At 40.5% G+C, this 16,308-nt stretch overlaps 1 protein-coding gene across 9 annotated transcripts in view; it reads left to right on the plus strand.

Annotated features, from left to right (window-relative positions):
• The window catches only part of ikzf4 (IKAROS family zinc finger 4), a 267,594-nt gene that overhangs the window by 237,193 nt on the left and 14,093 nt on the right, over positions 1-16,308 (plus strand). For 8 of the 9 annotated variants that reach the window (XM_087985435.1, XM_087985438.1, XM_087985439.1 and 5 more), the window contains one exon: positions 15,753-15,887. In XM_087985435.1, coding sequence (XP_087841561.1) covers positions 15,753-15,887 — 135 coding nt within the window. The remainder of the gene's footprint in view (positions 1-15,752; positions 15,888-16,308) is intronic. The other variant, XM_087985440.1, reaches the window with a different exon arrangement.

The raw sequence follows: 16,308 nt of genomic DNA on the forward strand, positions 1-16,308 counted from the left end.
AGCCCTGACGCAGAATAGGACTTTGACAAGCACTTGGTTCTAAGAAATTGCTCCAAATTAATAATGAATCACAGAATATTTGGACAGAATGTCCAGGTTGGATTTAACTTGATGAATTTATATTGAAACTATCGATAAATATATAAATGGGTGAATGTAGGGTTATCTCTGGCATTGTGTATGATCCCTACCATATTTCATTACTGGTTGCAACTTATACAAGTTCAATCAACATCAATAAAATACTACCAGTTTGAGAAAAACTGGACATGTCTAGTTGTCAAAATGCTTAGGTTACTTAATTGAAATATAAAATTTCAATTAATTTCCTAAAAATCCGACCCTTTCTCAATCTTGGGCAAGTGATTGACTTCATTGGTTCTTAAGTGGCTGTGGCAATCATGGTGGCATTAATTCAACAGACTCCATGACATCATTGATATTAATGTGGTCAGGGTTGGGGAGCAACGGTGCAGTTCTGTGATAATCAGCCATTCATTTTTTTTCAGCAAGGGGCTCTAAACTAGTCTACAAGACCCAGAAAGGTGTGCTATGGTGCATCTCATCCCATAAGTCACTCATATTATAATATCGTGGAATTTGTGCACCATCACCATGGCACCAATCTTTAGCAAATCTGGTAAATCTTAGCCAGGCATTTGGAGAGAATTTAGGGTGACTTGTGTTCGGTCTTTGTTTTATCATTCAGAAAAGCAGCTCCTTAACATCATGTTAATCTCCTGCTGGGTGAGGTGAATATGTGTATCGGACAGTTCCAGCTACCAGATTATGTGATGAAAAGAAATAGATCAATACAGAACACATTCTACCAAAATGGAGAGTACTGGAGAATGATTAGTTAAATTATAATTTAGAGGCTGATTACTATTCTCATTGTCTCCAAGATGTGTTCATACCTAATTCAAGACTTTGAGGTCAGAGGATGTTTTCCATTTTATTAATTCAAGGCTGTTAAATCTCCCTGGGTAAGCCAATACAAATTTATCCATTTGGATCATGTGAATCAGGAAGGAGAGTATTTGATCAGTTTAAATATCTGCCTGCAGGAGAAAATGAATCACCATTCATGTTGCACAGTCGTATGTCTCCTTAAATAACGAAACAGCCGTCATTGACTGACGATTACTGACTCATTAGAGTGTCTACCTTCACTGTTTTTTAGCAGCATATTGGGCAACTACCTGAGTATTTGAGGTCCAAGAATCAGTTGTCCAAAAGTACCCTCTTAATTTGAATTGTGCTGTTTTAACTTCTTTCACACATGGTATGTTCAGATAATTTGTAGTATATAAGACAGTATAAGACAAAATAAGAAAATTCTTAAATTAGAGAGCTATTAAGCATGTACGTCCAAGCAGCAAATATCTGAAAATTACTTTACCCTATTATGCTCAAGAAGTTAAGGTCTTTGAAAACAACCAATTCTTAAAAGTTCAATTTGACCACTGTACAGTATATTAAACAAAAATAACCCGTCTTGGTTTCAGATAGCCAACAGTGGGTCTGAAGGATCCATCCTTTTGCATTAGTTGTATCCATGGTTTCTTTGGTATCTTTAAGTAATCAGTACAGAATCTACTATTTCAGCCTTTACTATCCTCCCAGATAATTTATGAAGCACCTTTTCAGTTTTTGCTGTACACCTTGGCCTAGGACTGTAGTGTATTCATATTTAAACAACTGATTCATCCAAGCCTATAGATGGCAGTCCAATCTTTTAGCAGTTGGTTGTTTGTGATCATATGTCAGAAAATGAATGCGAAAGCTGCAGGTTCTTAGAAACACTCAACTGGCTCACCTGTGACCATCAGAGCAAGTAAATTGCTTGCGTGTTTCAAACTACTTGGTTGACTGAACACCTTCAGGGCACATTGGGATCAGAATAAATGTTGCATTCCCATAGATGTGCATCATCCTAAAAGTAAATAAATGCAAGTGACTTCAGAAGAAATTTCTTAAAGTTGTTGGAACATAGAACACTTTGCAACGGGGAGTATTTGAGGCATAAATCTTAAATCATTCAAGGGAAAATTTGACACGTATTCGTGCAGAAGATGATACAAGCCTATGTTGTAGCATAAAACCAGCATATAAAAATAGTTTACTATTGTGAACTTTTATTTGCTACTAGATTTATCCTCACTGTCATGTGTGGTTCTTGATTCTGATTGTTTCCATAGCTTTGAGTTGAATGTAAACTGAGTGCATACGGCCGCCTCTTTAAAAATCAGGTCTGATTTGTTTCTCAGCATTTTGTCAAGGAGTAATTTCCCCTTGTTCCTAACTGGAATGGTAAAGTTGTCCTTAATGGTCCCACGTTTCCCCCAATCCCCATCTCTCCACCTTCCCATCTCTCCAAAGCTGATTTTTTTTTTCAGCTTCATACTTGTAAAGCAATATTACTTTCATTGTTGGTTTCTGTAAGGTAGCTATTCGGTTTGCTCTTTGTCCAATTACTAGACGTTAGAATTTGATCTACATTCAGGTATGGGTCATGGCCAGAGGATAAGAAGAGAAATCCCAAAAAAAAGCTATATTCTGTGTTTCGTATTACAACTCCAGCAAGATGACTGTGTTGGAAATCAAGCCCCACTACTCAACAAGCCACACCAAGACTATAAATCTTCTTCAATCATCAAAATGATCAGTTTTTCTTTATTATTGTTAACTTGAACAAAACAAACTTTCAAGAAACTTATAACTTTTATTACAAGCAAATCTAATCTTCAAACAAGTGGCAAACTGGTTTTCAACTAATTCACATGCAAACTAAACTGTCTTATGCTCACAGTTATTTTGGGAAGGAAAAAAATTAGGTAAAAAGGGAAACACAACAACATGCCGAAGGTCAGGATTGAATTGCGATGACAGATATATGGATTGGCTTCACTTTTGATTTCCTTTGAATTCTGTCAACAAAATCCGTTTGCTGACAGTTGCAGAATAATGGAAAATCTTGAGATGAGATTTCAGAGTCAGTTGAGGAAAAGTTTGAGTTAATTAAATTAATATTTGAAACTTTATCAGGTTTTTGTCAAACTACTTCACTGTGAGAAATATAGAGAATGTTGCTTTCAGTTCCAAGCTCCAATTCTTAAAGATGGAAAGACAGTACTTCCTGTCCTTGCAAACTTCTTCAACATCTGTCCACAGCTTCTAGGTATGTATTGAAAAAAGAATTAACACCATCCAGAGGCTGTTGCTAGGTGCCACAACATAGATTCATTAGAGATCTATTTTTGCTCAACAATTAAAGCAATAAAATTCCACTCTTGCCTGTCTCGCAAATCTTTGGAAAGTAGTATCCAACAGTCACTTGGTTTTTGTAAATAGCAGACAAACCTTTTGAACTTTGAGTTCCAAACAGTCTCATAAATTCTTTGTAATCCATTAATGTCCAAACATGTTCATATTCCAATTCTCATTTGTCATGTTCAAATTCTGTTTGTTTTAAAAATTGACACATTGCTGGACTAATAAAATAGCCAAGGCTGATCATATTGTATTTCCAGAAGCTTCTGAACCCCTGCATTGCTTTCTTGCTTTAGAAGACACACATTGTTTGTTTGAATTGGTTGAGTCTACAATTTTGCAGTTCTAAGTCCATGCTGAATTGGCAGCCTACCTTGGCCTTCCATTCTCTGTCTCCAGGTTGCTGGCTAGAAAGAAACCTACATTACTGCAAGAAAGAAAATGACTGGGCCCAACTCACTGAGGAAACTGTTATTGAACACTGACCTCTGGGAAGTTGGAACTCATTTTTAATATCTTTGTATTTACCAAAACTTGTATCTTATTACCTATATCCTCTTCTCTCCAGTCCCATCTTCCATAATTTCCGAAGTGTTTGTGTGTGTGTGCATGGAATAAGAAAGCAATTGCCCCACATCTTGACTGTTTTAATAATAAACCATCTTTGATTCCATCTTAAAGGATTTAGCTATGGGTCTATTTAAAAAATTGAAGTATGAAAACCAGGGTTTGGAGAACACCTTTGGCTCAGGAAGGGATGGGAATAAAAAGAGAAAGGAATAAATCGAAGAAGAGGAAAGCCATCATAATTTAAATTCACCCCCTTTCCCCCTTTGTCCGTGACAGAATTGGGGCTCATTCTGAATTGATCCATTTATATTAGCCAAAACCAAATAAAAGTTGATAAAAAGAACAAAAATATGAACAGTCCAAAATTTTAAAACCAGCTTGAATCTAATTGAAAGAAACCAATTGGTGTTTGAAAGGTGAAAGAAAATCCCTTTTCAACTTGTGGTCCACTCTGTAAAAAATACACCACACCCCTAAAATGAATTATGCAAGCTGCTGTTGCTGGAAGATCAAAATTGCTGGCTCCACAACTGTGTGTGTCTTTGAAGGAACAGAGAACCCTCACAGCTAGGAATGTAGCTATTGTGGCAGACAGCTACAAACTCACCCATAGGAGGAACTCCAGCCAGCTCCTTTCCAAGCATCCCAGTGAATATTCGACAGATAAACAGGGCAGGCTAGACACTTGGAACAGAAAATCTAAAGGGTCCAAAAAGCCCTCCAGCCCATGAGGAGAACTCTTCCAGAGGCTGATGTATTCTGTTGTGATAAAATAGAATATTTCAGACCAGAATGATGGAAGCTAAAAGGCAAGCCCGTGAAACTGGATGAGTCCAGAGAGAGATGATCCGCAGGGAATGTAGCTGAACTAGGGACCCCCACTGCACAGAGCCCCAATTCCCCTGGAGGGTTTTCACTATATGTGGCCAACCTAGGCAAAATCCTAAAAAGGTCTAAGAGTTTTGTCCTCATAGGAACAGTGTCACTTTAACCCTCCCAGAAAGCGAGCAAGTCTATTGTTTTAATCAAACTCTCTGACTACACAGCCCTTCATGTCAGGAAGGGTTCTAAATCTTTCCCTGACCTGCTATGAAAGATAATGCCTAGGTTGGTGGTCGGGGCGGAAGATCAGATCTGTACCTCCCCACCGAGTTCACCTCTAATGTGATTTAGTCTCAGCTCCAGTAATCGTAGGAATCAATCTGGAGTGTTTTGGATTGGAATGCAGGTTGGAATGCCAAGAGAGACTGCACAACCACAGGAACTTTGGCAAGCTCTAGCTTGGTCTCCCTAAGTTAATAAGGAAAAGAGAGCACCCAAGATAAATAAATGGGGCAGAAGGGGACCTATTCAGCATAGGGTGTTCTGCCAGGCCTCGAGGAAAAGAAGAGGGATGCCTGAGAAGAAACTGCATCAGCAAGGTTCTGCAAAAGTGCAAAGAGCTGAACGAAGTTCAGAAAGGTCATGGAAGACTTCATAGACTTTAAAGGGACTAAGCCTGAAGTTGAACTGGCAGACCAATTCATAGTCCAGGTAAACTGGGAACAGGAGCAGAAGGACCATATCCACAGGCAGAGAGTGAATAGGATGCTTCTCCCAGTCAAAGAGTCAAAAAAAAAAACTGCCAGGTTATGAAAGCGAAAATAGCAGTTTGGAAATGCAGCTGATGAGACTGGCAGAGTCCTCCCTCAGAGTCCTAGAGATGTACAGCATGGAAGCAGACCCTTCGGTCCAACCCGTCCACGCCGACCAGATATCCTAACCCAATCTAGTCCCACCTGCCATATCCCTCCAAACCCTTCCTATTCATATGCCCATCTAAATGCCTCTTAAATGTTGCAATTGTACCAGCCTCCACCATGTCCTCTGGCAGCTCATTCCATACACGTACCACCCTCTGTGTGAAAAAGTTGCCCTATAGGTCTCTTTTATATCTTTCCCCACTCACCCTAAACCTATGCCCTCTAGTTCTGGACTCCCCGATCCCAGGGAAAAGACTTTGCCTATTTATCCTATCCATGCCCCTCATAATTTTGTAAACCTCTATAAGGTCACCCCTCAGCTGCCGACGATCCAGGGAAAACAGCCCCAGCCTGTTCAGCATCTCCCTGTAGCTCAGATCCTCCAACCCTAGCAACGTCCTTGTAAATCTTTTCTGAACCCTTTCAGGTTTCACAACATCTTTCCGATAGGAAGGAGACCAGAATTGCACGCAATATTCCAACAGTGGCCTAACCAATGTCCTGTACAGCCGCAACATGACCTCCCAACTCCTGTACTCAATACTCTGACCAATAAAGGAAAGCATACCAAACGCCGCCTTCACTATCCTATCTACCTGCGACTCCACTTTCAAGGAGCTATGATCCTGCACTCCAAGGTCTCTTTGTTCAGCAACAGTCCCTAGGACCTTACTATTAAGTGTATAAGTCCTGCTAAGATTTGCTTTCCCAAAATGTAGCACCTCGCATTTATCTGAATTAAACTCCATCTGCCACGTCTCCGCCCATTGGCCCATCTGGTCCAGATCCTGTTGTAATCTGAGGTAACCCTCTTTGCTATCCACTACACCTCCAATTTTGGTGTCATCTGCAAACTTACTAACTGTACCTCTTATGCTCACATCAAAATAATTTATGTAAATGACAAAAAGTAGAGGGCCCAGCACCGATCCTTGTGGCACTCCACTGGTCACAGGCCTCCAGTCTGAAAAACAACCCTCCACCACCACCCTCTGTCTTCTACCTTTGAGCCAGTTCTGTATCCAAATGGCTAGTTCTCCCTGTATTCCATGAGATCTAACCTTGCTAATCAGTCTGCCATGGGGAACCTTGTCAAACGCCTTACTGAAGTCCATATAGATCACAGCTACTGCTCTGCCCTCATCAATCTTCTTTGTTACTTCTTCAAAAAAACTCAATCAAGTTTGTGAGACGTGATTTCCCACGCACAAAGTCATGTTGACTATCCCTAATCAGTCCTTGCCTTTCCAAATACATGTACGTCCTGTCCCTCAGGATTCCCTCCAACAACTTGCCCACCACCGAGGTCAGGCTCACTGGTCTATGTTGTGGTTCTGTTCGCCGAGCTGGAAATTTTTGTTGCAAACGTTTCGTCCCCCGTCTAGGTGACATCCTCAGTGCTTGGGAGCCTCCTGTGAAGCGCTTCTGTGGTGTTTCCTCCGGTATTTATAGTGGCCTGTCCTGCCGCTTCCGGTTGTCAGTTTCAGCTGTCCGCTGTAGTGGCCGGTATATTGGGTCCAGGTCGATGTGTTTGTTGATGGAGTTTGTGGATGAGTGCCATGCTTCTAGGAATTCCCTGGCTGTTCTTTGTTTGGCTTGCCCTATAATGGTAGTGTTGTCCCAGTCGAATTCATGTTGCTTGTCGTCTGCGTGTGTGGCTACTAAGGAGATAGCTGGTCGAGGCGTTTCGTGGCTAGTTGATGTTCATGGATGCGGATCGTTAGCTGTCTTCCTGTTTGTCCTATATAGTGTTTTGTGCAGTCCTTGCATGGGATTTTGTACACCACATTAGTTTTGCTCATGCTGGGTATCGGGTCCTTCGTTCTGGTGAGTTGTTGTTTGAGGGTGGCTGTTGGTTTGTATGCTGTTATAAGTCCTAGTGGTCGCAGTAATCTGGCTGTCAGTTCTGAAATGCTCCTGATGTATGGTAGTGTGGCTAGTCCTTTGCGTTGCGGCATGTCCTCGTTCCGTTGTCTTTCTCTTCGGCATCTGTTGATGAAATTGCGCGGGTATCCGTTTTTGGCGAATACCTTGTACAGGTATTCCTCTTCCTCTTTTTGCAGTTCTGGTGTGCTGCAGTGTGTTGTGGCCCTTTTGAATAGTGTCTTGATGCAACTTCGTTTGTGTGTGTTGGAGTGGTTGCTTTCATAGTTCAGGACTTGGTCTGTGTGTGTGGCTTTCCTGTATACCTAGACAGGGGACGAAACGTTTGCAACAAAAATTTGCAGCTCGGCGAACAGAACCACAACAACGAGCACCCGAGCTACAAATCTTCACCCAAACTTTGATCACTGGTCTATAGTTCCCTGGCTTGTCTTTACCGCCCTTCTTAAACAGTGGCACCACATTTGCCAACCTCCAGTCTTCCGGCACCTCACCTGTGACTATCGATGATACAAATATCTCAGCAACAGGCCCAGCAATCACTTCTCTAGCTTCCCACAGAGTTCTCGGGTACACCTGATCAGGTCCTGGGGATTTATCCACCTTTAACCGTTTCAAGACATCCAGCACTTCCTCCTCTGTAATCTGGACATTTTGCAAGATGTCACCATCTATTTCCCTACAGTCTATATCTTCCATATCCTTTTCCACAGTAAATACTGATGCAAAATATTAATTTAGTATCTCCCCCATTTTCTGTGGCTCCACACAAAGGCCGCCTTGCTGATCTTTGAGGGGCCCTATTCTCTCCCTAGTTACCCTTTTGTCCTTAATATATTTGTAAAAACCCTTTGGATTCTCCTTAATTCTATTTGCAAAGCTATCTCATGTCCCCATTTTGCCCGCCTGATTTCCCTCTTAAGTATACTCCTACTTCCTTTATACTCTTCGAAGGATTCACTCGATCTATCCTGTCTATACCTGACATATGCTTCCTTCTTTTTCTTAACCAAACCCTCAATTTCTTTAGTCATCCAGCATTTCCTATATCTACCATCCTTCCCTTTCACCCTGACAGGAATATACTTTCTCTGGATTCTTGTTATCTCATTTCTGAAGGCTTCCCATTTTCCAGCCGTCCCTTTACCTGCGAACATCTGCCTCCAATCAGCTTTCGAAAGTTCTTGCCTAATACCGTCAAAATTGGCCTTTCTCCAATTTAGAACTTCAACTTTTAGATCTGGTCTATCCTTTTCCATCACTATTTTAAAACGAATAGAATTATGGTCGCTGGCCCCAAAGTGCTCCTCCACTGACACCTCAGTCACCTGCCCTGCCTTATTTCCCAAGAGTAGGTCAAGTTTTGCACCTTCTCTAGTAGGTACATCCACATACTGATTCAGAAAATTATCTTGCACGCACTTAAGAAATTCCTCTCCATCTAAACCTTTAACACTATGGCAGTCCCAGTCGATGTTTGGAAAGTTAAAATCCCCGACCATAACTACCCTATTATTCTTACAGATAGCTGAGATCTCCTCACAAGTTTGTTTCTCAATTTCCCTCTGACTATTTGGGGGTCTATAATACAATCCCAATAAGGTGATCATCACTTTCTTATTTCTCAGTTCCACCCAAATAACTTCCCTGGATGTATTTCCGGGAATATCCTCCCTCAGCACAGCCGTAATGCTATCCCTTATCAAAAGTACCACTCCCCCTCCTCTCTTGCCTCCCTTTCTATCCTTCCTGTAGCATTTGTATCCTGGAACATTAAGCTGCCAGTCCTGCCCATCCCTGAGTTATGTTTCTGTTATTGCTATGATATCCCAGTCCCATGTTCCTAACCATGCCGTGAGTTCATCTGCCTTACCTGTTAGGCCCCTTGCATTGAAATAAATGCAATTTAATTTATTAGTCCTACCTTGTCCCTGCCTGCTCTGAATGTTTGACTCACTTCTGTTCTCAGCTATACCCGTCTCGGATCGATCTCTTTCCCAACTATCTCCCTGGGTCCCACCCCCCCACCTTACAAGTTTCAAACCCCCAAGCAGTTCTAGCAAATTTCCCTGCCAGTATATTAGTCCCCTTCCAATTTAGGTGCAATCCATCCTTCTTGTACAGGTCACTTCTACGCAAAAGAGATTCCAATGATTCAAAAATGTGAATCCTTCTCCCATACACCAGCTCCTCAGCCATGCATTCATCTGTTCTATCCTCCTATTCCTGCCCTCACTAGCTCGTAGCACTGGGAGTAATCCAGATATTACTACCCTTGAGGACCTCCTTTTCAAATTTCTGCCTAACTCTCTGTAATCTCCCTTCAGAATCTCAACCTTTTCCCTTCCTATATCATTGGTTACAATGTGGACAATGACCTCCTGTTAGCCCCTCTCCCCCGTGAGAACATTCTGCACCCTCTCTCAGACATCCTTGATCCTGGCACCAGGGAAACAACACACCATTCTGCTTTTTCTCTGCTGGCCACAAAAACGTCTGTCTGTACCTCTGACTACAGAATCCCCTAACACAATTGATCTCTTGGAAGCCGGCATATCAGGATTTTTCAGAAGGCAGAAAGTTTCAGAACCCAGCAGATTAATGTGGATGAAAAGAAGCTAACCACCTCATTGGCTAACTGGAGAGCTTGGCTAACCAGAGCTGCCTTCCCAAAGTCTGCAAAGGATCCAGGGAGCTCCCCACATAGATAATTGGTAGGGAGGAAGATACCTTCCCTGGTTGAAAAGCTATAATGGGGGGAGCTGGACAGCCCTGGGGAGGCAATAGAATCCCCCAGAGTAAGACAGATCAGGCAGCAGGAAGCCCATTACCTGCTTTACCACCGCATAGCTGAGCTCCAGAGCAACTGAAATTCAAATGCTCTAATACACTCAAGATAGATTTTGCAACTTTTCCAGTTTCGAAAAGAAAATACACCAGGGCATCACCAATCCCTCTGCTACCTACGTGTATGTTTTATTTATTTGGAACGAATGAGAATTATGCCTTAACAGTTTTTTTTCTCTTCTCCTCAAACATGTCGTTTTTCAAAAGTTCATTGTTTTTCTGCCAAGGATGAAGGCATTCATGGCCAGAGAGCATGAAGATAAATCCCAAAGCAAATTATCGTCTTTGATGCTTTAATGTTTAAATTCTGTTTAATTTAAAAATGGACAGCCTTGCTGAACTCTTAAAATGGCTAAGGCTGATCACATTATATTTCCAGAAGTTTCTGAACCCCCTGCATTTCATTCCAATGGGCTTAGAGGCGGGCCACCTCTTGACAAAGGAAAATACCAAACCCATTATATTAGAATGGGTGCTCATACTTTTATAACGATCTCTTCACCTTGCAATGAGAACTCTGGGGGCAGTAAAATTACAGCTAGTTTCACCTTCCAGTTAGCATTTTTTTGAACTGCTCAATAGACAAATTTTTAATCAGCACCTGAAATGTCTGTCATTGAGATATGACTAAAACCTGAGCCTATTAAATTGCTTAAATATACAATTCTGGGAGGGGTCTTGTCGGTTAATGGTTGTATCCCTGCCTCTGGGACGGAGTACCTGGGTACAGGTCCCACCTGCCCTGGATGCGTGTCATGGGATGTCTGAGTAGGCTGATTAAAATAGCTCAAATTCTGGGAGGGGTCTTGTGCCACAGTGGTAATGTCCCTACTTCTGAGCTGGAAGATCCTGTTCAAGTACTTTCTGCTCTGGAGGTGTGTCACAGCATGTCGAAACAGGTGATCAAGAAGACTACAATTCTGGGATTCATTGTCAGTTGCTTTTTGGCCTCCAAAGGCAAACCATGACCCTGAGTTGGCAGCCTGCCTCAGACCCTCCATATGTCTCCAAGTTACTGGCTGAAAAAACCTACACTTTTTGCATGTAAGATGAACAACTGGGTGCAGCTCACAGAGGAAATGTGTTATTAGATATTGACCTCCAGAAAGTTGTAACTCGTGAACTGATTTTTAATGCCTCTGGATATACCAAAACTTGTAATTTATAACCTATCTCCTGTCCTGCCTTAATTTTCTGATTGTTCGTGTTGTTGGAGGAGGAAAGCAGTTAACCGATGTTTTGTTAATAAACCAAATCCTCGATTTCATCTTAAAGGATTTATTTCAAAAATCAGAATCCAAAAACACAAAGATGGAAAGTAGGGATAAGCCATTTGGCCTATCGAAAACAATGTGCCATTCAACATGGTCATGGCTGATCCTTTATCTCAATGCCATACTCCTGCACTTTCCCCGTACACTTAATGTATTTACTTCTTGAAATCTATAATTTTCAGTATCTTTGTCTCTATTGCCTTCTGTGGTAGAGAATTCCATAGGTTCACCATCCTCTGAATGAAGAAATTTCTTCTGGTTTCATTCTGAAATGGCCGTGAAAGTATCCTGAGCCTGTGTCCCGCTTGTTCTCAACCATCCCAGCCAGGGATAACATCATCCCTGAATCCAGTCTGTCCAACTCTGTCAGAATATTATACGTTTTAATGAGATTCCTTCTGGATTCTTCTAAACTCTAATGAATACAGACCCACCCAATCTCTCCTCATATGACCTACCTGCCATACCAGGAATCAGTCTGGTAACCTTTTGCTGTTCTCCCTGTATGATGTGTATCTTTTCTTAGGTAAGGAAACCAAAACTGCACACAACACTCTTGGAATAGTCACACCAAGGTCCTAACCAGCTGCAATAAGACTTTCTTGCTGCAGCATTCAAACACTCTTGCAATGAGAGCCAATCTTGGATCGGTTTTGATAGCAAAACTTGGAGTATCAAGCTAGGTTTTGTTTTCTCCCAAGTTGGTGGTGCTTTCATGGTTTTTGAGGAGTGCCTAAATGAAGAAGTTAAATGAACTTGTAGGTTCTTCAGCATTATTTGAGCTCCAGCATTCTTTTTGCATCCCATGCCTATTTTTCGTTTGTGGTTTGGTGTTTTTTGGGGGATTTTTTTTAAAGATTACTGCAGGTTTTTAAAAAAAACACAATTATTGTATTGCCAGTACCTTTTATTCAATGTGGGAGCAAGATGTCATGTAAGGGATGTTCTTAATGATATGATGAAAAAAGAAAGTGTGATTTCCAGGACCAGTCCAGATTGGACAAATTTCTTTGGTGTGAGAGATGCTATCATGCAAATAGTGTTGAAGACTGTACAAGATAGGTCATTTTTCTTTGCCTGTGACTGTCAAATTTCTGATTTCCAAGCATATCTTATGGGAACAAATATTAATGTCACACTGGGCCACTTGTACATCAAGACTTGGGAACATGATAACTTTTCCATCTAACCTCCTTAAAGGAGGAGTGTGGCATGGCTTATAATACGAAGAAAATGTGAGATAATAAATAGTGAAGTGTAATGCTACATAAGTAATTGTTTTAGATTAACTATAAAAGGCCATGTTATGTATGTTTCAATACACCATGCATAATTTGCTGAAGGCTGGAAATTACTGTTTGTAGTACTAGGTAGTGTAGTAATTATGGCTTTGTCCAGTAACCATTACATTTGAAGAATAAATTCAGTAAGTGTGAGCCTCCACTCCAAAATAGACTGTATTTTTATAAATAATTAACTAGTCCACTGATGACCGGAAAGAACCTACCACCCCTCTCCAGTTCATAAAATTGGATCCTTGATGCCTATAGCGCTACTATGAGAGGGCAATAAATGCTGCTATGCCATTGTTGCGATATCCCAAATTATTTTTGAAAGAACACAAAAGCTTAATGAGTTAATGTAATATTTATTTGTATTTGGTTTTAACAGTTTTGTTTTGTATGTTAATGTCAGAAACAGTTAATTTGAGGGCTGTGCTATTTCTACCATTGCAAGTTCACAACAACTTATGCAGTAGATTTAGTATCTAATTTCCAGCATGAATAAATGCAGTCTGTAAACTGGGTCAGTTATACTGTTAACAATGGTGAATTCTTGCAATGACTTGGTGTTTAGGAATCTGCTGAATTGTATATTCTAGAAATTAAATGTAAATTTTCTGGAAGTTTCTGTGGCTCTCACTTTGCGATAGTTCACATTGGCTTGCTTGTATATCTTTCTTTGTAAGATTTGTATCCATTGAATCTTATAATGATTTCAGCATATTAGTTCAACTTCTGCATGTGACATATAAATCTTGAGATTGCTCTATAGTCTGGTTTCTATGTATCGCTGGTTTCCATGGTATCAGGTCACCACTTGTTTGCCATTTACCAGCTCCAGAATTGCAACCTTTTGCAATAGATCTTTTAAAACTTTCTTAATTTGAAGTAGTTTAGATGATTACATTTATATCCTGACTGGCACTTTTAAAGCTGGCCAGTAACACGTCTGACCACTGTACCATGTTATTTTAAACTTTTGGTTTCATGCATGCCTAAAGAAAACTACAAAAGAAAGAAAAAGTGTGTCGCTCCAACTGACTCTCAAATATTATGCAATTTTTGTACCTAATGGTACAACTTAAATATTTAAGTTTTTCACCCTCATTTAGGAAGCAGAAATATGTTTTCGTTTTGGCTTCTGATTACTATCCTGTAACCCCACAGCAAAACTTTCTGTAGGTATAGAGTAAGAATGGTCTGAAAACCAACTGACATTTACTGTAGGCTTATGCATGAAGAATGGCTACTGGATGAGATACTGAAATCCTGCTTTTGTGAATATACTTAAATTATGTCCTGGGATTTTGTCTTTACAATGTATGTGAAAAATAGTTTTTGTTAAGGAGCAAATTCTGCTCCCCCACCTATTTTCTGCATATGATGACCACTATATCCTAGCGTGGTATCTTCAGGAGAGAATTTAAGGGGTTGGGAGATGGGTTGGGAAGAATGGAAAATGAAGTAGGAGCAATCAAGTGGTAATCGTGATCAAGTCACCAGTAACACCAACTAGATAGTACACTCAGTATAGCTGCAACTGCACAGAAAAATACCTGCTGAAATGGGTCCAGTAGCTGTGTTTGTCTCGAATATATATTTTACATTTATCCCATGTTGATGACTTGATGTCAATCAAGAGAAGGATTGTAATTTGGAGCAAGAACACTGGTTGTCTTTTTCTCTGCGCCCCACCCTCTCCCTCAGGCCCACCCTGCACAAGGTAACACACACACACACAGACACATCTACATTAACCCAAACCAGGAATCAAGCGTGGGGAAATGCTTCAACTAAAGAATGTTGCAACTGCTGGGAGAACCAACTTCGTATTTGTAATGGAACAAAAAATACCATTCATACTACCACTGTGAAATGATCATGGCCAGAGCAAATTTGCAGCTATTTGTTATTCACCGCTTCGTAGGAAACTGGAAAGGGATGGAGGGTATACATGGTGGCAATGGTTGGAGGTCTATGATAAAGGGGTATTAAGAGTGTTAATAGAAATCCGATATCCCATTCTTTTCATACTCTTCCTTTACATTATGAAACTTGATGGCAAATCAATATCCTTAACGATTATAAAATATCTTGGTGCAAACAAAGATTTGTTCAACCTCAGTACCTTTTAAAATGTTCCAGATGAATTTAGCTCTCAAGATGAGAAGATGCCCATACTGAGGAACACTTTCCACTTTAGTCATCCAGTGTCGGCATCTAGCCCAACCAAGTAAGGCTTCTTCTGTTTTTGTTAGCACTTTGGATCAAAAGACCACCTGAGAGAATACTTTACTTTCTACACTGGCAATTATTATGGCCTGTCTGAATTTGCCAGCAAATGTCTAATCAGTGGCAGTTGTGCTGTGGACCCACGGCTACTTTAGACTTTGTCAAGGTTGTCCAAACTCCTTTTACATATGATCTAGTTAAAGACCTAGCGCTACTCAAACAGAATGAATCAATGACCTATAACTGCATTAAGAATGCCACACAATGAATGTTGAGAGTGCACTCAGTGTAGGTTGGGGTTCAATTTGCATAACTCGTGCTGCAACTTGCTTGAAAGAAAATTAAAATGAATTCTGCTTCTACAACATTTTCCAGAAAATTCATTTAAAGGCTGGCAAAATTATAGAATTTATAGGCAGTTTCTTGGTCTCTTTTCATTGTGGCGCAAATGCGCAAAATGCCTCGTGGAATGTATTGGAGCTCTGTTTCTGTTGCCAAAATGAATTGGTGAACAAGAATTTAAACGTTTGTGCAGTTTAAAATGATCGCTAAAGCTGGTTCAAAGCAACTTCCACTGTTGTTCCCAATGCTGCCTGTACAATGTGCATCAGTTGATCACCAGATTTTAGGGTGCTTTCTCTCATCAGCAGGGGAGGAGAACCGTGACATGGATGTGATGCCTGACCATATCCTTCAGCCAGCCCCTGACAGGCCTTCTTTTATAGATAGGCTTGCTAACACCATTGCAAAACGAAAAAGATCTACTCCGCAGAAATTTGTGGGTAAGAGCTTCTGTGTATTTTTTATATGTCCCAGAAGGGCAGTGAAGTGTTAGGTTGTTGTCTAACTGTATTTTTCCATGCCTTAGCCCTTTAAAAATGCCTATCAACTTGACCACTTAAATGTATTCATTTATTTTTGAATTTGAGGATCTCAATCCTACAAAGAGCAAATTGGGTAATGCAATTAAGTGTAGTGGAGCCACTGCATTCTGTATAATGGTGATTTTGGCTGCATATAGTATTGATTTTGCTTCACCATTTTGTGCAGAATTCTGGTTCATTGTGTATGTACGGTATAATTTTCTACAAAATTGCAAATTTTAACACAAGTGAAAAAATTAAATTTTGTCATAATTTTCATCTTGTTAATGTTTTGGGCTACATTTTCTTTTATTATATCATTCTTTTATTATATCATTCT

The sequence above is a fragment of the Chiloscyllium plagiosum genome, unplaced genomic scaffold (assembly GCF_037043375.1).
Source record: "Chiloscyllium plagiosum isolate Xiang-an unplaced genomic scaffold, Cpla_swu_hap1 HiC_scaffold_53X, whole genome shotgun sequence".
NCBI lineage: Eukaryota > Metazoa > Chordata > Chondrichthyes > Orectolobiformes > Hemiscylliidae > Chiloscyllium > Chiloscyllium plagiosum.